This window comes from Corvus kubaryi, unplaced genomic scaffold (assembly GCF_017639235.1).
Source record: "Corvus kubaryi isolate FWS band 111438036 unplaced genomic scaffold, C.kubaryi_AGA036_p1.0 37398, whole genome shotgun sequence".
NCBI lineage: Eukaryota > Metazoa > Chordata > Aves > Passeriformes > Corvidae > Corvus > Corvus kubaryi.
In genome coordinates this window covers 6,844,027-6,865,000 of record NW_024581137.1, presented here as the reverse complement: position 1 = coordinate 6,865,000, position 20,974 = coordinate 6,844,027, and the positions used below count along the sequence as shown (strand labels likewise).

Below are 20,974 nucleotides of genomic sequence, written 5' to 3'. Positions count from 1 at the left end.
TCCTGGCGACAGCGTCCAGAGGCCACACCATCTGCTCAGCAAAGAAACCAGCAAGACTGCAGACAGCTGACACATGGCCAGGACAAAGTCCCACATGTGAGCCTACAGACATGATTTATAGGCCAAAGAACATCCAAATGTGCTGGGAGGAAATGGCATGGAACACGAGGCTCTTAATAAGCGGCCTGAGCTGCAAAGGGTTGAATATTTTCCTTGTAAATGAGGGACTTTCAGGCATCAATCCAAAGTCCTTGGAAATCAATGGGAGTCCTTCCAGTGGAGCAGCAGACACTTCCAAATGGGAAGCTACTTGACTACAACAAAGAAGCTTGACTATGAAAAGGGTGTAGAAGCACTGTGGGACCTGTGCCACCAAGACTGAGAGGTGACTATTTTATTGGCTGATCATGCCGAAACACAAGTGGCCTCAAAGAACAGTTTATGCTTTCCCCAGAGAATCACTATTCAAAAGTATTCAATACTTTTGACTCCCTACCCTGTACTTGTTTTTTTGATTTATTGCATATTGCTCCTTGCCAGCCTTGCCAGTGCTTGCAAAACCAAGCGTGTTTTTTGGGCTAGGTCATCTGAATTGCTCAGTGGTGTTTCTGTCCCTGACACGGTGAATTTGTAAGCAAGCCTCAGGCAAGTATGGGCCCAAAGATGAATCATGGTGCAGGTGGCTATCACAGGCATGCCAGTAATTAAATCACAGCAGCAACACTAAACTGATGGCTGCTGGCAGAGGGAAGTTGCTAAGCTGGTGGGAAGATATGATTGGAACAGATCCACTGATACACTTCTATCTTCAGAAAATAGGGTGCTGTATTCACCTAAGATGGAGAAAACATGCCCAAGATACTCATGCCTGGTCTGCCTTTGGTCCTGAAGAAACTGACCTCACACCCTGGGCTCCTGAGCCCAACCCCACGTGGCAGTGAGAGGTATTCAGACTGGTCCTGCTGCAATAAATTTTGAGGCTGATTTCACAAGCATTTCTCTGGATATTTTTGTGAAAGAGAAAGATCCTTTTGCCATAGCTCATCTCTGGTTCTATTCAGCAACAATCGTTACAAATCTTTTAACTGTATGGATTTGCTATAGGAAGGATCTGATTGCTGGTACTTTTTCCTACTTAAATCCACAATACAAACACAGTATTCATGCTTCTTTCAATCCTGTCCATGGCCCTCAGTGATAAAAATCATCCCCATGATACATAGGAAAGATATTTAATGTGACTGAAAGCTAGGAAAGCAAACCTCAACATACATTACTGCACTGCTTCTAGGGAGTCTATCTTTTCAGAGCACAGTGTCACAGCCGGGAATGAAGAAACATATGAGATATCAGGCTGAGGTATCAGGCTATAAAAAAAATTAATGAATGACTTGAGTAAAGCAAGACCAGGATGTCAAATATGGATTCTTCTTTTGAAATCTATTTTGTCATCACCTCACTTCAGTAATGCTTTACTTGCTCATTAATTTATTCTGAAAACCATCAAAATACAAACCAGCAAACTCTGAAATAAACCTTTCAGAAAGACAAAAAAATCCCTTATTGTCTTTGGAAGATAAATATTCACAAGGCAGTCTGTTTCAATGCTTTTCAAATATAAGGAGTTCTTATAATTCTAGAGAAGACTGCTGTCAAAAGCTCCTGAGTTGATAGGAGCATAGTTACCTCTCCAGCGCTGTAGCTACGAAGTCGCTGCAGATGTTGCCGGTGAGTCAGGTGATTTGGGAGACGCCCATTCTGCAGCGGGATCCTGGGATCTATGAAGGTGGTAGCACGGCTGTTGTGGTCAACGAAGAAAGACTGAAACACAAAGGAACAATGGTGTCTTTTAATAAGAAGACTGCCAACATTGTGATGATATTGTGGGAAAACAGCAGGAAAACCACTGGCAATTTTATGGCAGAAATACCTTGGCTAAGTACAGTCCATGGAAGGTACCTGCAAATGACAGGACTGGCCTACTTGAAGCTAGAATAGCTCTTGGAAAACACCTGAAGCTGTGTAGGCCAAGATCATGTGCAATGGCCATGATGTAAACAAGACAGGAGAGAATACTATTATTGGGAAATGATGCTTTAACCTGGTGGTTCCAAAAGTCAGGCAGCAAAGTTCATTCAAGGTACAGACACTGAGTCAAATTTTGCAGTCACAACAGACCAACTCTGGCTCAAACTTTGCTGTCAGTCCAATGCTGCCTTGGCTTTGGCACAATATTCTACAGAAAGCTAGAAATGCTTTGAAATTTTGAAGCTTTTTTTCCGCTTCTAAAATAACTCTGCTTGCTGTTTGCGTTGTTTAAACCAAACCTTCACTGACTTTGAGTCAAGATGAAAGGAACTTTTAATAATCACATAGCCTCATGTGCTAAAACAAGTGATTACTTTAGCTGGCACTCTTACCTTGCCCTGCTGGTCAGTTTTTATCTCCCAGCCACGAGGAAGCTCCAGTCGGGTATCAGCAAACATGTTGATAAAATTTACCAGGTCTCTGTTGTGCTGATACCGCTCAAAATTACGAGCATCTCTACGAATCTTCAGAATCATATGCTTCAAGCAGGTACTGTTGGTGAAGACTCGATAGGCACTCTATGGGATGGGTAACAGAAGTGAAGAAAACCAGTTCTGATGTCAAAACATATTTGGTTATTTCATGGGACATATGCCCAAAGAACTGAAACAAGTCCTGTTAGAATCAAGAAACACTTCCATCTCATTGTTTTGATTTGAATGACTACTTTACATGCACATGTAGAATTAAGAAATACAATCTGGAAAGTGAAACATCCCACACATTATCTGCAGTTAGCTTGTGCAAGAACTGCCTTTCTAATGCACTTCAAAAAGATGGTCAGCTGAAACATCACCCTCTCAAGGTGCATGAAGTTGTGCCCCTTTCATTGCTTTTATTGGTCAACAGAAACCTGGGCAGTGTCAGAGAGATGCAAAGACAGCTGTGAACACATATTTATGCTATAATTGAAATCAAGATGCATGTGATAGGAGCCATGAACTTAAGAGGACCCTAGTGCAGATGTCTCCATGTGAGCTTGATACTTTTTTTATGGTGACTATACAGCCACAGGACAGAAACAGACACTTTTAATTGTCTATTTTTGGAGGATGTGAATTGTTTCCTGGAACTGAGTATTTGTTTCTGCGATGACTACAAAGCCTGTCAGATGGAGACATTTCCACGAGTTAAATGAATGCCACCCCTCAGGCAGCAAGTTGTATCTCACAATGGGCATTAAATACACCTCTTAGGGGAATGTGGCCTGATGCAGTTCAAGGGAGTGAACTGATCTGATTGCAGAATAGGGGCCCATTGAACTGTATTTGTTGTTACCATGTGTTCAATGATAGAGCACCACAAAATAATACTTGAGCTGACAACACAAAGGCCCATCCACAGGCTAGTCTTGGAATCTTTCACTTCAGGGAACAAACTCCTCAAGACAGAGTAGGAAACTTCACAAAAATCTCCTGAGCCTTTCACTAGAGAGAAAATGAGTGCCTTGGTTTGCTGGTCAGCCCAAAGTATTGAGTCACTCATTAGAGTAATAAAGGATCACTGGAGGACTCCTGTCTCCAGTGAAGTGAGTTCGATTGTGCAGACCTGGAATATGTCCAGAGAATCTGACCCAACAGCTTTGAATTCTCAATTTCTGTGTACATTTAGTGCATTTTAACCACTATAATGCAATAAAACATCTACAGGTGTTATCTTTATTATGTAAGGATTTACTGTGGTGGCACCCCTGAGAACACTCCCTGTGGCACAGGGTCCCTAATTATGGCAAGGGTTGCTAAATGTTATGAAATCACAGAGATATGATCTCTGCCCTGAAGATATGACCTGCTTATAACCCGGGAAAGCTCTGTGGTCACAGATATTTAAGATCCCAGCCTACTACATAACAAAAGTTGTATTTTGATCTAATGTATGATCAATGACTGTCTTGAATATCTCTAAGCTGCATTAGGCAAACAAGGAGTGTAATGTAGTTTTATCTTTTTATGGAAATAAAGTAACTGAAAAATTAGAGCTTTTCCCTTTTAATTCTAACTGCTGGATAATATTTTCCAATTCCAACTTCACTGGCATAATTAATAGCTTGAAATTTTAACAGGGGCTTGTATTGTAAAATACTGTATTGTAAAATATTACACTCGTGTTAAGGTAAAAGTTATGTGGGCCATATTCCTGTACAAGTGGTATCTGTATGACAATTTGACAGATATTTCAACAGATTATTCTGGTTCTCACATTAGAGACAAGTTTTTAAGATAAAACTGAAGGCCTCTTTTTCCTTTTTTTTAATTTCAGTGAGTAATAAAATTGGGATTTAGTCTCTTGTGACTTGTTCTTTACACAACTATGGAATCAGTTGCTCATTTTTCCAACAACTATGCTGGTCAAAAATTATATTGCTCCCAGCTATAAATCATGATATATCACCCTGCCAATGGAAGAAATTATCTGCACTCCATAACCTAGTTCAGGGAATGTCAGATGAGTTAATACATCCCTTCCTCGGCAGGATCTCATGGGTGATAATCTCTGGCAGATGCTTGGAGATGGACGGCTGGCTTCAATCCATGAAGTGCCACAGCCAAAACCTGATGTCTGCAGTTAGCTAAAAGGCTGTGCTGGGGCAACTCTCAAACTGTTTTACTTTCTTTTCCTTTGGTAAAGAAAGGTCATTGCTACCCCGAAATGGATGACTTTCCAAATATTCAGAAGCCATGTGTAGATGCCTTGTTGAACTACATTCCAGATATGGCAAACTAGGACTGCATCTCCTTGTGGGACTTCCCATCTGCTTTGTCCTGATACTACATTTTTTCTACTCCACACCAGGTTTGCATTAATATGTGTGGTTTTACTGCACTAATGGAAAAAAAAGTTAACTTGAATTTTGAAAATTTGTTTTGATTTGTGTTTTTCCAAAATAGCTACAGTAAAACTCAAGTTAGTATTTCTTTCACTCAGCTATGCCTGCCCCCTTTTTGGGACTGCAAATTGCAAGAGTTAATTTTTTTCCCTCTATTTCCCTGAGACTTGGTGGTATCTGAGTAAGATTTCTCAGGATGTTGGATCAAAAGGGAACAACTTCACTCCCTGCAGCAACAGACAGTAGAATTGACCAAGCTGAAACCAAAGGTTCCTGCTTCTTCTGGGAGGATAACACTAATGAGCTCCTCTGCACCATGGAACCTCTTATGTGAGGCAGAATCCCAGCAAGAGCCTCCTTGGAGCAGCCCGGCTGTAGTGTCCCCAGCCTGGTCTGTTGCTCAGAAAGGACAACTGAGCCCCAAGGCACACAATTCAGATTCACTGTGCATTCTCCCTGAAGCTCTGGGACTCAAAATTATCAGTAGTGCGAGAGAGCAAATCATAATTACTCACATAGTTTGCATGCAGCACAGTGAAGAACTCAGGATTGGTGATGAACTTCACAGCTGGAGACTGCAGCAACAAGGTGATTTTTTGAGAATTCACAGGAGAAAGGGAACCTTCCCTCCTAATCTCTGGACAAAAAAACAACCCACAGAATCTTATTAATGTAGTGGCAAGCACAGCCTATTATTTAACCTTTCAGAAACAGCTGCAAAAGTGATAATATAAAAAAGTCACCACCTGCCCAATGCACCTACCTTGGCATTCCCAAGACAAGCCTGCTGGCAAACTGACGGATGTCCTTATGGTTAGTGGTGCAGTATTTACCACAGCAGGGCATGAGCTGGATGGTTTCCTGAACTGTAGCTTATGAAACTCTTTGTCAAGTTGGCTGCTGTCCCTAAATATGTGACCACAGCACATCACCAGCTGATGGTTTGGTTCAGTCACCCACGTCCATTCTGGTTCGCCCCACTGCTGATTTTAGAGAAATCCAATCTCCCGATCCAGCATTGCCCTGTATTTTACTTGCATTGTTTTTGACAAGTCTGAGGTTTTCGGGACTTGTATGGTAAAGAAAACAAAACCAGACGCAATTGGATTATTTTTAATCTGTATCACTTAATGAAGCACAGGAGCAGAACTGAGCATTGAGAATGTAACTCTGTAGAGGTAGAAACTCCTGATATTCTATAGCTACCAGAAAATTCTTCCTATCATGGAATTATGGCTTGGATGTTCTGGCACTTTCAAATAAAGCCAAATTTTATTTGCAATCCATGAAAATTGGATGCAAACATCATCAAGAGAATAAATGCAGTTTACCATTTTTTTCTTATCAATTAAAACTTCTTTTTTCTTCCTGCTGCACACATCATATTATTTTGTCCATTTAAAACTGCAGACTGGATCAATTGCTGGAGTTAAATTGATTTATACTGGCTCAGAACCTGGATTAATGTGCCTAAATTGTATTCCTTCTGACATTTTTCATTTAAATTAAAAGACAAATAACAAATGTATAATACTGCAGCTTTTTCTTTCCCTGATGTGTTTACACCATCACTGACCTTCTAATCCTTGGCATTTAATACAATATTATGTTTTCTTCTAAAAGAAAAGCAATTATCTGTAGCAAAAACCATTTCCTAATAACTTATGATAACATTTATCACACTCATTAGCTCCTCGGGTTTAAAACAAAGGAGTGCATGTTAAATAACAAACTGAACTAAATACTTAGTGTTGGCAACTCCTACTAAATTACTATTTTATTATGTTGTCTAAGATACTAAACGATTATACATATTACAAGTAATGGCTACATTACTTATAAATACTAATAATACAATGTGTACCTCATTTCCACTTCTCTAGCACAGAGAACTGAGATCTCCTTATATGATACACTGTAGGTAAAAGTCTCCCTTTAATTGCAATACAAAAGATGGCTAGGAAACTTTGAGCATCAAATGTTAAACATCCTTGGCCAAAACTGATTTTCAAGCTAAAAACACCTAATGGATCAGGAAAACAAACAAAACTGAATATTTTTCTAAACTTGTTAAAAAAAGGTTATTATTTCTCTCTGTAACTTTTCCTATTAACCTTGGAAAACTATGAAAATTCAAGCAGATATTGTGTTGGTTCTTTCCCATTACCAATGCTGTTTACAGAGGGACGGCAAAAGGATAGCAAGAAGTTGGATTTACTCATGGTAGACAATACAGAACACAAAGGTGGAGGTAAGAGTGATCCAAAGGAAGAGAACCGGTTAGTCATTTTGCTGGTGCTAACAAAGAAGGGAGTTATTTTTGCATGGCCTCAAGTTGCATAGTGGGCACTAGACTGATTGCTGATACTTCTACCTGAAACAAACACTTAAGACTATGGTTTCCCAAATGTTTTGAGAAAATACGAGTGTGACCACCACCAAAAAGAGTAGAAGAGACCCCTGCCATCCCATCCTGCCTTGGGTACACATTTTCCTCTTTTGCTTTGTAGTGACACTCATTCTTGTCTCCTCATCTAACAAGCCAGATGTAAGATCCAATCTGGCTGTAAATTACAAGGACAAGAAGCCAGGCTATTTTTCAGGCAGGTCAGTTCTCCACTCTGGTACGGGGTCCTGTCACATAAATTAGTGGTGAGCAAAAAGACAGCTGTGCCTTCTTTGGTCACAGCCCACACTTAGGTCAGCTCACAGCTATCGCAAAACTGCAGCTTTACAAAACACAAGTATTTCATACATGATGCCAGGGCCACAGCAGGTGCAATCACATGGGCAGTTGTGGCAGTGCAGAAGCCAGGCCTGGAGAGAATAAAGTGCAAATGCCCCGAGCTAAAGACCACACAGCAACAAAAATAACACAGCACCAGTTTTGCAACTACGTAGGTGAACAGTATTCACCCTAGTAGTTGCAAAATGCCTTTCCCATTTTAATTTCAAATGGCCCTTTACTAAGGTAAAAATGTTTCGTCTGTCTTAGTAGTTGTTAAAAAAGGACTGATACTGTTCTATCAAGTACCTGTAGCTTCACATCTAAAAACTGTATCTTCAGGTCTAATTATCTTTTTATTTTTTAATTAAGTTTTGCAACCTGGTATAGTAAAATTCCAGTCTCCCCTGGAAATGCAGATTTCCCCAGAACTGAATGGCACTGAACATACCACTCAGAAGCTTTGTTTCCCCATACCTGGGCTTGGCTGGGAAGGCTCTGCCTCAGAGTCACTTCCTCCTCCAGTGGGAACTCTCTCCACCCTGTTGTTTACCACAGCATCATCTTCAGTCCTCTCTGTTGCAATGGTTCGCTGGATGTTTTGGTACCTAGATACATTCATAGGAAGGAAAAACAAGCTTTAGTTAACAGAGGAGCTTTCTGTTGCTTTCTGCCTTAAGAATCAGCACTGTTTCTGAATGATTCCAATATTTCTATCTTCAGTGTACAACAGAGTAAGAGCACAGATGAGGAACAAATAGTCTGGAGTGTTCTGAATTCACACGACAGAAATCAAATTCTCCTTAACTTGTTCACTTATAGTGACAGATGAATTGGTGAACATGTTTTCTCTGGTTCTACTGGCAAACTATGACTATGTCTTATATGTATTATAAATGAATTTTATACAGAAAGAAAGAAAAGAAAAAGAAAGCGTAAGGAGAAAGAAAGAACAGAAAGAGAAACAAAAGCAAAGCTAGAAAACAGACTCTCTTAATTATTTTAATTATTTTTTATTCCATCCCAGTATTTTCAATCCTTATTTCTTCATAGCATTTCCATGTGTATTTGAAACAGGATGGCTTTATTGCCTTTTAATCTCATCCAGCATTGTTTGTCTTTAATATTTCTGATTTACACTCTTTTCTTTCCTCAGTTCAAGCTCCAACTTACAAATTTTGCTTACTTTCTCTCTATTTGTTAATGCATACTATATTCTAAATTAGAAGTTAGTAATGAGTTAGTTCCTCAAAGTGACACAGGATCATTAAAGAGAAGAGTTAGGGTTTGGCTTTTTGATGTCTCAAAACACATCATCTCCACTAGCTCACTGCAACCTAATCTTAGGCAAAATGGCTGGAGATAATTAAGAAAAATAATTGAAGCTTTAATAGATTTATGCTAAACTTTCACAAAGTTATGTGTCCCCCTCCAATACTCAAAGTCATTTGAAGCTACATTTAGTGTATATTTTGATAGTTTAAGAAAACATCCATCTTTACGTGGAAATTCTGATAGCAGGTTTTGCAGCAGCATGAATTTACTGCAGTTTTAAACCCTCTGTTTTAGACCTACATTTTACAGCTTTATTCACTTGTCAGCAGGCAACTGAATCAATTTTCCATTCCAGTATTGGAGCAGTTTTACAATACCCACATGCAATAGAAAGGAAAAAAAAACCCAACCACAACCCCCCCCAAGTTCATATAATCAAGGGATATAAGCACACATATAGAAAAACCCTGCACCTTCAATTTAATTAGATGGTAGAAAATCCCCACTGGCAAACCTCAAAGAGCAACACCACCTGTATGCCAACAAAAGGCTACGCATTTCTTCTGCGTCTCAATACTATAAAATCACCTTATATCAATACCAAAAAATGCCAAAGTAATTGGAGAAAACATTGAAAGTGAAAAAGTTATGGGAATTCCTCTGCAAATTTCAGTCTCCTTTCAAAGTGATTTGTCGAAGAAATGGAGGTTAAGACATACCACGCTGTGGCTGACCTAACTATGATGGTTATAATTTCTTACGTTATTATCTTTCAAACTAGTGCATAGACAAATTTAGACATACCTATGCTGCAAAGTATCCTTTCAACAGAGCTTGAACAACAAGGGCTGTTATCTGCTTGGCCAACAAGTAAGCAAGCCAGGTAGTGCTGCAGAAAATGAGCAAGCACCTTTAAAATTAAAGTATGGATGGCTCTTTGGTGTTTGCCCAACACTTGGATTCCAGTTTAGCATTCCCTGTATCCTCGAGTGGCTCGTACAGCTAAAAGGAAGCCACAGAAGGAAAGCAGGACTAGGTTTAATCACAGCCATGGGTTTTTTTTCAAGCTGAATTTCCAAAGCTTTGTGGTTTTGGCTGGGCTGGAAATACCAAGGTTCCTTGTAATATTTTGGTCTTTCCATTCCCTTCCACAAATTAAATCAGGAAGAAAAAAAAAAAAGTAAATTTGTTTAAAAAGAAAAGTCACCAAGCTTTTTCAAACTGTGGAGTTGATGTTGAGTTCAAATTTTGTTTGAGGTTAGAGCAAAAGTTCAGGCTGCTGCTAATTCTATCAGCAAGGTCTATGTTTGCTGTTGCCTCACCTAAAATGATTCTCAGGTGTGTTTGCTGAAAAATGTTTCAAATCATGAAGTTTGAAACAAAAGAGTATTTCTAAAATGAGTGCTTAAAAAAAGTCCAGTGCTCCACAGTGTTGATAATAACTAATGAAAAGTAGCTTTCCTGACATTCCTGAAATGTGGAAACATGAAATATCTGAAATTAGACTTAGGACTACAATCATTTTAAAAAATGTAACAGCCAGGTTAAAACTACAGAAATTACCTGCCACTGGGCAAATGCTCAGGAGATTCTATATGAATCCCCTTTACTAAAACTGTAGGAAATGCTCCAAACTTGGTAACAATAGGAGACCTTTGTATTCAACTTCTCGAATGAACAGAGCTCCTTGGAAAAGAGTAGAAAATCACCAGCTTTTTTCCTTAGTCCCAAGAAGCCATGACATTTCATGTTTAATAAACTGCAAAGTCTCCAGTGGAACTCGCACATGTAGAGATGTGCCACTGCTGAAAACCCTCCATACTTCTCCCTTTGTAATTGGATACATGAATACTAAAAATTGAGGGATTAAAAGAATATCAATCTTATCAACTCTCAATTCCCAACCCAAACCAGTGATAATCAAGTCATAACCAAGACAGACAGGCAGCCTATATGAAAACATTGAATAATATGAGGGAAGGAGGTCACAAAGACAATGCCTACCCTTCAGTTTCTGCTGCGATAGCTAGTTTAATGGTTAACTTGTATTAACTAACAGAATGGTAAATCACTCTTATAAGAACTTATTCCTTTCATGGCTGTGCTGCATTTACATGAGTTCAACCTCCAAAAACATGGAAGAAAAAACACAAAACCCGATGTATGTCCACAGCAGCTTTCTGGTTTCTGTGGCAGATAACCTGTTTAAGTGGCAGCCAAGTAGTCTGAGATTTGATATGGCTAAAATCCCTCTTAGAGACCAGTGCTAAATGGCAGAGAAGTCATGTAAATCCCTTGAAAGAATCAACATTAAACATTCACTTTCTTTAGTGTTTTTTTTTGGTTTGTTTGTTTGTTTGTTTATATTAACATGGCAGCTTGAGACTATATGAGCAAAGCTATAATGAAAACGAATACCGAGCAGGTTCTCTCACTTCTGCAAGACATAACAGATGTTATAAAATACTACTCAAAATAATGAATTTTGGTAAAGAAAGGATTATTCCTCAAGAGCGTGTTGATGGTGTCAGTTTAAGTTGGCCGAGTTCTCCCAGACTGTCTCATTCAGGGCACAGCAGCTCCCAAACTAATCAAAGTACTCTGAAAACAGCACTTCAAAACTCTGCATCCTTCTCTCAGTTGCAGATCTTTCTCTTAGCACAGGAAAAAAGGTCAAAACGCTTTTGTGGCATTTTACATGCTATAATTAAAATATAATTTCAGTCTTCCTTATCCTTTTCTAGAAATGGCATCATTATAGTAAGCAGGGAATTAAAAAAAAAACAAAACCCAAACCCTCTTTTTAAGCAAAAAAAGGAAGGCTTTTGACCAATTGTTTATTTTTTTTCTTTCCTCTTAGATTCAGTCGAAAAAGCAAGCACAAGAAGAAAATGATAAACAAATCTATGTGCGGACTAGTCAAACAAAGCAAAAATATAAGCGACATTAAGAGGTATCTCAGCGAGCCCAGAATGAACTGACAGATTTACAGGGCCCAGTGCAACACTAAGCAGACCTGTCCACCTCTAGAAATGTGCTCAGTCCTATTAGAGCAGGGCTCTGCCCTGGAAAAGGAGACAGACCTTTCAACAGGCCTAAATAGCTTGGGTAGAAACATCACATGGATATGGCAACAATTCCAGTAGCAGTCAGGCCCAAAAACTCTGCAGCACAGCACTAAGTGCCGACCCATCAGTGCCACTCCTACAGTTAAATAGCAAAAGTGACTCCATGTTTTGGAAGAATGCTCACTTCCTTTCTGGTAGTTATTTCAGAAAAGTTTTCCAAAAGCCTCCTCTTGCTGTTAGAAATGTTTTGCACCATCATTCACCCAACAGCACTTCTCTTGTGGGCGGGTTTGAGCTGCACACACCCACAGCAGGCACACCAACTGGCTAGAAGAGAGCTACAGGAGGGACAAGAACCTGGACAAGGTGGGAGTCAATGTGGTGCACCGGAGAAGGAAGGGAGCTACTGGAGCAGTGTGGCAAAAGGGGAGCACGGATCTCAAGGTGCAAATGCTCACCGGCGGTTCAGCTGCTCCATTTGCTGGATGGAGCCAGACCTGTGGATCCCGTCCGGTGTTGCTGCAGCCGTGGGGCGCTGCCACGTGGTGGTGCGGTTGACATGATCCACGTAGAACACTCTCCCATGGCTGTCTATCCGAGCTTCCCAATCTAGGGTTGGAAAAAAAGGAAGGGGTGATGCTGTCAGTGTGGTGCCTTCCAGAAAACCTGCATGAGGGAGATATATACAGACACACATACATACACAGACAGGGTATATACACACAGGAGATACCATATATATATATATATATAGCCTACATGCAATATATATCACGTGTATATATTCAAAGTACACATTCAAGTGTGTATATATATATTATTTGCTTGTCTATATATACATATATACAGTATATGCATATACAGAAACATTTCATACACAGCACACAGTTAGGCCATGGAATTCACTACCACAGCCCATGAAAAACTAGTGACATAGAGGGACTACATTTTTAAAAGGATGAGGTGATTTTTCAATTAGTGATACTGCTTGGCTGGATTCACTGCAGGTAGGAGCAGCCACAAAGAACCGACCCTTACAAGAAGATTACACCTGAGCTAATATGGCAAATCCCATGTTTTCTTTTTTTATTATGTTTCAGAACAAACATGTTTCATTTCTCTCCTTTTTGCAAAGTGGCTTCAAAGGACACCATACAACAATTAAAGGCTTCACTGAAAACTGATTACAGACTCTTTGGACATACCTTAGAAACCTCTCTAAACAGAGCATTGCTCTCATGAATGCAAACTAGATGGAGAATTTGCAGAATATTGAGCCTTCCATCATTATTGTGTCCTGCTACTATTTATGCTGTCTCATGATTGAAAAGTAAAAATTATTTGGTATATGATGGCTTGTGGAAAATGGTAATGTTGATAAAAAAAGCATTTGGAACAGACAAAATTCAGAAGTGAGTTAGCTACCAAAGCCAAGTATCAAACTGGTTGGAATGCATGGAGAAGTGGAATAAATTAGGCTTGCTAGTTTCATATTCCTACATGACCCATCAGCTGATGACATATCTATGTAAATACATGCACATACTTTCTACACAAGTTTAGATGCAAACCTCACTCGCATTCACACACAAATGTACATATGATGATTACCTTCGAGGGCAAACACTTCCTCATATTCCCATATTCTTACTATGATACCATCTTCCCTGACGAGTTACTCCTCCTATGGTTTTCCATAATCAAATTCAGGATCAGCTGAATTTCATACTTTATGTATTTCATTTCCTATTCTCTAAGAGTAGGACTGAAGTTCCTACTGTATCTGGAAACCTACCCTTCACGACCAATTCCCATCTCCTGAATGCTGGACCTGGCTAAACCCACTTCCCATATTTGATTGCAGACAAGTGTAGGCTGTCTGAAGTCCATGGCTAGTTGCCCCTGACAGCTGAATCCCACAAACCTTAAAAGATGGGCACTGGGAGTCCTTGGAGAAATCTTCCATAAGACTCCAGGACAAGAAGAGCCATAAGCACACGCATTACTTCTTTCAAAGCTGACTGCAAGTACCACAGTCCTTAAAGACACAAACCCTACAGTCACACCATGGGTACACATGCAGCATCTCTCACTGTGAATATCACTACATAATTTAATGAGAGGACTCTCTCTTCCTCCACTAGGTAAAGTTTCCCAAGGATGTGGTAGCTGTTACAAGAACAAGATCACAGCTTTGTAAAAACCATGTCTAAAACGTAAGACAGTGAAAAAAAGCACAAGTACAACATATGCACATTGAGATAAATCAGACTGACACGTAAGGCAGGTTGAAGGCCGGAGCCTTGCTGAGCACGCTGGCACTGGTGGCAGGTGTACCACTGTGGGTGGGGAATGGCCCTTCTGGAGCTATGCATTATCTGCAATATCCTCAAGGAAATAACCTTGGCCAGATCAAAGGTAAGATGATCCAGCTCAATATCATGAAGACCTTCATTTTCCTTGCTGTTTTCTGGCAAAGGATGAAGTCTAGCCCTCACTCCACACTATTGTTGTACCTCATAACAAGTTGAGAATGGTTGACGGAGAATTAGAAGCTGGTAGGCAGTGCTGTAGAACTACACTCTAGACAGCCTACAGAAGACACCAACTGGTCATATTGGTCTAAAGCCTGCTGATGGACACTTAGCAAGAATAAATATATCCAATTACACAGTCAAACAAGGTTTTATAATCCAGCCCTGTGCACTACCAGCTGTACACGCTATTTTGCACTGTCTAATTAAATACGACTTAGAGCTCCTAAGCTTCTAAGCATGATATTTGGAAACCTAGGAGTAAGGAAGCTTGTTCAGAACTTGGAGATCACAGTGAAAACATCAGGTCAGACTGGATTACGACTTCAGGAAGGCTGTCTCTGTCAGATGTGTCAGACATACAGCAGCAGTATCTACAGATGTGAACGACACCTGTCAGTGAGTGCTGCTTTATTCACTGCTTTACGGGTATGTCCACCTGACACCACGGGCTGACACTGGCATGCTTAAATATTAGGAACTGTGTATCTCATGCTCCTTGCAATAGCATTTCTAGTCAGCTGAGTAACTCTTCTTTTGGTTAGGGAAGGCTGTCAAAGGGTGGCAGGTACAACTTCTGTGGTACGCAGGTAGCGGGTGTACTTTCTACCTTCCCATAAGACAACCTGTAAGTCACACAAGTCACTGAAACTGCCTGAATATGATACCAGATTTATGGACAGATGGATGGATACCTGCACAGTGCGACAAACAGACTGACAGGTGAACAGACAGGCAGAACTCTGCTTCCAAGCTGTGCTCAAGTCCCTTCATGTTACTTCAGGGGCAAAGGTGATCTAAGAAGCAGCCAGGTTTCCTCAGGGTCTTTTGTTAAGTTTTCCAGGTAAAATAAGACTGTGACTACTACAAAGACTAACCTCTATCTAACCTTCACAGTAAGAGCATGCTAGAGCATGGGCTACGGATGTGACAGTACTGGTTCTGTTCTCCAGTGATCCCCCTCCATCAGCGAAGTCATATTTCACAGCAGCCTCTGAAACTGCTCTGATTTATATCAGAAGATGCAACTTTTTTTGGCAGGACCATCAGGGGAAAGAAAATACATTGCCTTTTCCTTTCCAAGCTCAGCCACACCTTCAGCTGAGAGCAGCTCTGAACCGGGCACACGTATTTTTCTTGGCTTCAGTTCTGCAGGGTTTCCAAACACAGGCATAATAAGGGGTGACTGGTAATGCCGTCATGAGGCTGTGCAAACACTGCAAATCTTCTGTTAATCTCATATCGGACTTAGCATTCAGACTGGTCATTATGAAACTCCTACATACATAATGAATCTCTTCTACTTTATTTTCCCAAATAAAACAGTCTGAAATTAAATTTCCTCCCTGAGAGCAGCTGTTGTGGGGTTATGATGAAATCAAGCTATTCAGAGAACTATTCAAAAGAGAAAGAAGACTGTCCAGAAGATTCTTCATGAGCTAAATAAAATCAGTCAATGCTGAGCTTGCAGCACTGGCAGATTACCTTCACCTCTACTCATAGATGGAAGCTAACACTGCATGTGAGAAGTAAGCCAGCTTTGATCAAAAAACTTGGGCTTAAAATATAGTTTCTTCCTTTCACATGATTAAAGAACTATTTATCTAGGATTAAGAGTTATTAAAGGCACTGAAATAGTGATACTGAATTTAAGGAGAAGAAAAAATTCTAGATTAAGGCTATGGTTTTCATTTTGAAATTACAGTAAAATTCCATGGAGAGTTTTTGGAAACCAGTTTTCTAACTGATATTATTCAACTCAACCTTTTTTCCCCACTCAAAATTAACTTAGTACCGTCTATGCCTATTAAGATCAATATATTTAAGCCCACAGTGTCAGCCTTTACTGTAAAAATGTTATATGCTAACACTGAAACAAAATACTGCAAAGAGATATCACTTCTGTACTTTATCATCAAATATGTCCTTACACCCTCTTGTGAAAGCACTTGTGAAAACCAGTGGTAGAAATACTTGCCTTTTGAGGACAACTATAAGAAAGAGGAAAAATGTATTAAATTGGTGATGGAAGAATATAGAATAGATTCACAGTATATTCTGTTTACCCGAGCTGGTGTCAGTGTGCTATCATTAAGTCATCTAATAGGGAATGTGCCCGATTCACGAAGTGTTGTGGTAAGAGTGGGAGGAAGAGAAATATTTCCCTGTTACAGAGGTAACCGTTCCCATTTCATCATTCACTGGCAAGCCACAGTGGGACTTCACTGGGCTAAAGGCATTTGAATCATTCATGCTACTGTGCAGCTGACGCCAGCATCAGGGCTATTTTCAGCTCAGGGAATACTGACAGCATGGTTGGCAAATGATGAATTATTTGTCAAGGGCACCATAGGCCAAATAAGTGTGTTCCCGTCTTCGGCTTTGAAGAAAATAGAGCACTTTGTTTATACGCCTGGTTGTTTTTGTGAGGCACATTTCAGGCTGTGAAATCCTGTGCTCAATTGAAAGGGGATCAGCGGCACGGTGCAGGGAATAGAGTGCGCTCTGCTGGACACCGAACGCCAGTGCAAAAAGCAGTGTAATCCTCCGGGAATACACGAGGGAAAGGCTACAAAGACAAGTAAAAACAACTCTAGCAGTTGCTTTGGTGGCAAAAATCCCATATTACCAGGCTGCTAATCAATCATGCTATTTAAAACCCTCTCACTTTTATTCACTGCAAGTGTAGACTCCACTACAGTTCATAACGAACATAAAATTCACTGATTATCAAATCCAAAGACAGTAAAACAAGACCATTTTACATGAGCTGCCTTTTCCCAACTTCTGCTGGTTTGGTTCAGATTTGGACCTGTCTGTCCCAGGAGTATCCTCACTGTGAAAGGGCTGCTGCTGGACCCGCATGCAGACCTGACAGACCACAGGGACTGCCATCCCAAACCATCTTTGAAGTTGGTTACAGAAAACCTGGAGACAAATGTTACAGAAAAATCAGAGTACTTTGCTGATACACCACCCAGAAAGCCTTATGGTAAGGCTTCTAGAACAACTGACAGATCCCAGTCATTCAAGTCTGAACACACTGGAAACAGGGAATAATATTTTCATTTCAGGGAAGAAGACGGACCAAGGCAAAGAGGGACATTACGGGCTTGTCCAAAACAACATGACAACATTTGAAGTCAGGATCAAATAAGGGAAACAAAAAGGCATATTGCTTGGGTTCTGGAGAATGTATATACAGAACAGACGGGGCTCTTTAGGAAGACATACTGACCTCTAGACTGTTTGAGTTAACAGGAAAAGCTGAAAAAATGCAATAAAATAAAAAACTAAAGCTTACTTGGTGGAAGAGGCTCATCGATAGTTGGGTAGTGATGATGGTCAGGCCTCAGAGAAGGAAGCTGGCTGACTGGCTGAGAATTATGGAGTAAAGGACAATCACCTATGGACAAGATATTCAAGACATTGACAGTCATTCACTGTTTTCACAATGTGGTTCAAAAAATGTGCTACTGTAAAACAAGTGATTATTTTAAAAATAGGTTAACCTGATGTACTAGCATCTCTGGGTATTCCTATTTCCAGGCACTACTTTAATAGCATCTCATATGGAAAAGAAGTATTAAAATAATGCAGTCAAGTCTCTTGAGTCAATGCTAAACTACTATAGGCCAAATTCTGGACTCACAGACACACAAGTGTAAGTGATAGAAGAATCAGGCTTGATCTCTGAGAGAAACTGTTCATGTACAACCATAGTCAAGCTTCTGCAGCAACTGGCAGGAACATGCAAAATCCTGGTTCCAACTTTTAATTCATCCCATCAGTGGAATACAAGGCTAAAAGATGCCTTGGATCTTTTTCTGCTTTTCAAAAAGATCAGTGGCTGCCTCTGTGGACTGTAATGGCAGGATTTTGCAGTCTCTGCAAAACAGAAGATCATGCCCTTCTATAGGTATTTTTCAAAATTCAAAGAGTCCATGTTGGGTTGAAGGAGGGAGAATGAGAGAAGGACCAGAAACAGGTAGGAGACAGGTGGTAGAAGAGAAGGACAAAAGATAGTGAGATACAGTCAGGATCTGAGATAAGGAAGGAAGACCTGAGATAGAGAAGAGGGAAAGACGAAGCAGAAGAAAGACAGTCACACAGAATACAGTGCAGAGGAAGTTTTTAAACACTAACATTGTATACATGTCCATATATAGAATCACAGAATGGCTTGGGCTGGAATGGACCTTAAAGATCATCTAGTTCCACCTGCCCTGCCATACCTAAATATGAAATAAATGAAACCTAAGTACATGTCCAAACTCATGTTCTGTTGAGAGGACCAAGTAACTTAAGATCAAGTCAATGCTTATAGAATCCTTTAAGAACCTAAGAAGTTCTAGTAGGGATGAAAAAGCATTCCTTATCTTAGACTTAACATGCTAAAACTTCACAGGTTCCAGAACAAAGATTCCTTCTTGGCTTGTCTTTAAACTCTTAGAAACCAGGACTATTTATCCTACTAATGGACATATTTTCATATTGTGTGGTAACAGTTTTTGACTATAACCTCCAGCTCCAGGAAGGCTTGTTAATACAGATACACTCCAAATTGCATAAACATAATATTTATATACATCAGAAAGATGTAGCTTAGGGAAAAAGATACAGTAAGCGGAATGGCTCTGGTGATGTTGGGAATGCTAAGCCAAACTCACTGTGTACTAGCAGGTTTAGCTCCCTTTAATGTTAGAATCTTAACAGCCTAAGAATGAACATTTTGTAAAAAACCCCAAACATACACCAATCAGATGTAAAAAAAAAAATTACCCAAAAAAATTAAGTATGTGGTTTTTTTCTTAAAACAACCAACAGCTAGAAGGCAGAAGCCAATTTTGTATAAAACTGTAAAAAAACCTCACACCACCAAGAAATGAGAAAAATCACTTAGACAAAAATACTCCCTCTTCTAGGTGCTCTGATGATACCGTATGGCCTGTTAAAGGTCTTCATTAAACCACTTGTGTATAGGCGTATCTCACAGATGTATCTGCTGCATGTTTTGAACAGACAAGAGAGTTACATAAGTTTATGACTCAGTGCTAGAAGTCCATCTCTCACAGCCTTAAAAACTGTGCTGTTACTACAGGTGTTGTAGCACCGACTACCAGATCACCCGTCTATGTTTCTTTACTTACCTCACCACAATTGACTCTCCCCTAGCCAAGCCAGTGGAAGCATGGTAGTGTCAGTCACCTGGAGTGGGTGGAGGTGACCCCATCTACTGTATTTGTAACAGCTGCCAAGTCATGAAGCAACGTGCACATTGACTGAGGCACCCCCGGTGACACCCAAGGGAGTGCCAAGAGCTGGGCTGCCCTTCAGACACATGCTTAGCTAAACAAGGCAAAGACACCATGGACACTGCAGTGCCCTTTATGGAGGCTCAAGTCTTGGTGCTGCACTGAATCCACATGCAGAAGACACCCTTCCCACCACATCCCCTATCAAAAGCTCACACAGCCCAAAATAACCATCAAATCTGTAAGTATGGTCTCACACATACACCTGCTCATGCCCCCTTAGGTATACTTGCACGTCAATGCTGTTCACAAGCAAAGGCTCTTGCCTGCAAGGAAGGAAGCTGCGTTTCTATGCCTGTGTACTTCTGAAAATTTAATTATTTGTGCTAGGTTCTGCTCTACAGACTCAATAATTCCCTAGTCCCAGCTGTCTACAAAATATTTACACAGGCTGGTGTGTAAGGACACCCTTACACCTGTTTTTCTGCAGGGGTGGGGTCTGTGGCAAAGGAAGGTGCGAGTAAATAAATTGGGAATGGAGAAGGAAAACACAGGCGAATGCTTTAATTGGAGTTCCACAGTGATACCCAAATAGGTTATCCTTTTGCTGCCATTTTAATTTGGTGTCACTTATAGAGGGAGGCAGATGACTCAGAATTAGGGAATGCAAAGACTACCTCTTGACCTTGCTGCATACTCCTGCAGCTGAGTCCTTTACTTCTTCAGCTGGATAAAAATGAAACACTAGCTGAAGAAGAGAGGAGTGATCATCTCCCCTTCTTCATGTAACTGCATACAACATGAAAGGAGTTACCAAAGGGAAGGACTTAATGTAATTGTGAAGGAATTGGAAAAAATAGTACCTAAATTACAAAGACCAAAAAAAAAAAAAAAAAAAAAAAAAAGAAGTGTATTCTATCTCTAGGGAAGGATAGGGAGATGAGAAGTTTATTTAATGTAGTTAAATTTCCAAAGTATCTAAGAAAAAATATAAACCTCTGCTGAGTTGCCCTATGATCTGTGACATCTGAGGCACATTTGTTTGACACTTGGGGAATTGGAACAAACAGGGCTTGAAAATTGCATTTGTAAGAGCTTATGATTATATATGGCTAACAAACATTTACAGAAACTGGCCCAGACCTTTATCTGGTGCAAACTGGCATATCTGCCCTTTGACAAGCACAAGCTGGTCCTCTCAC

At 40.2% G+C, this 20,974-nt stretch overlaps 1 protein-coding gene across 10 annotated transcripts in view; it reads right to left on the bottom strand.

The window, feature by feature from the left end:
- HECW1 (HECT, C2 and WW domain containing E3 ubiquitin protein ligase 1) overlaps positions 1-20,974 on the bottom strand; it is a 266,897-nt gene that overhangs the window by 53,774 nt on the left and 192,149 nt on the right. For 8 of the 10 annotated variants that reach the window (XM_042043484.1, XM_042043482.1, XM_042043483.1 and 5 more), the window contains 6 exons: positions 17,822-17,923; positions 12,442-12,592; positions 8,118-8,248; positions 5,431-5,552; positions 2,421-2,606; positions 1,687-1,821 (listed from right to left, as the gene is read on the bottom strand). In XM_042043484.1, the coding sequence (XP_041899418.1) occupies positions 1,687-1,821; positions 2,421-2,606; positions 5,431-5,552; positions 8,118-8,248; positions 12,442-12,592; positions 17,822-17,923 (827 nt within the window). The remainder of the gene's footprint in view (positions 1-1,686; positions 1,822-2,420; positions 2,607-5,430; positions 5,553-8,117; positions 8,249-12,441; positions 12,593-17,821; positions 17,924-20,974) is intronic. The other 2 variants (XM_042043488.1, XM_042043490.1) reach the window with 1 other exon arrangement.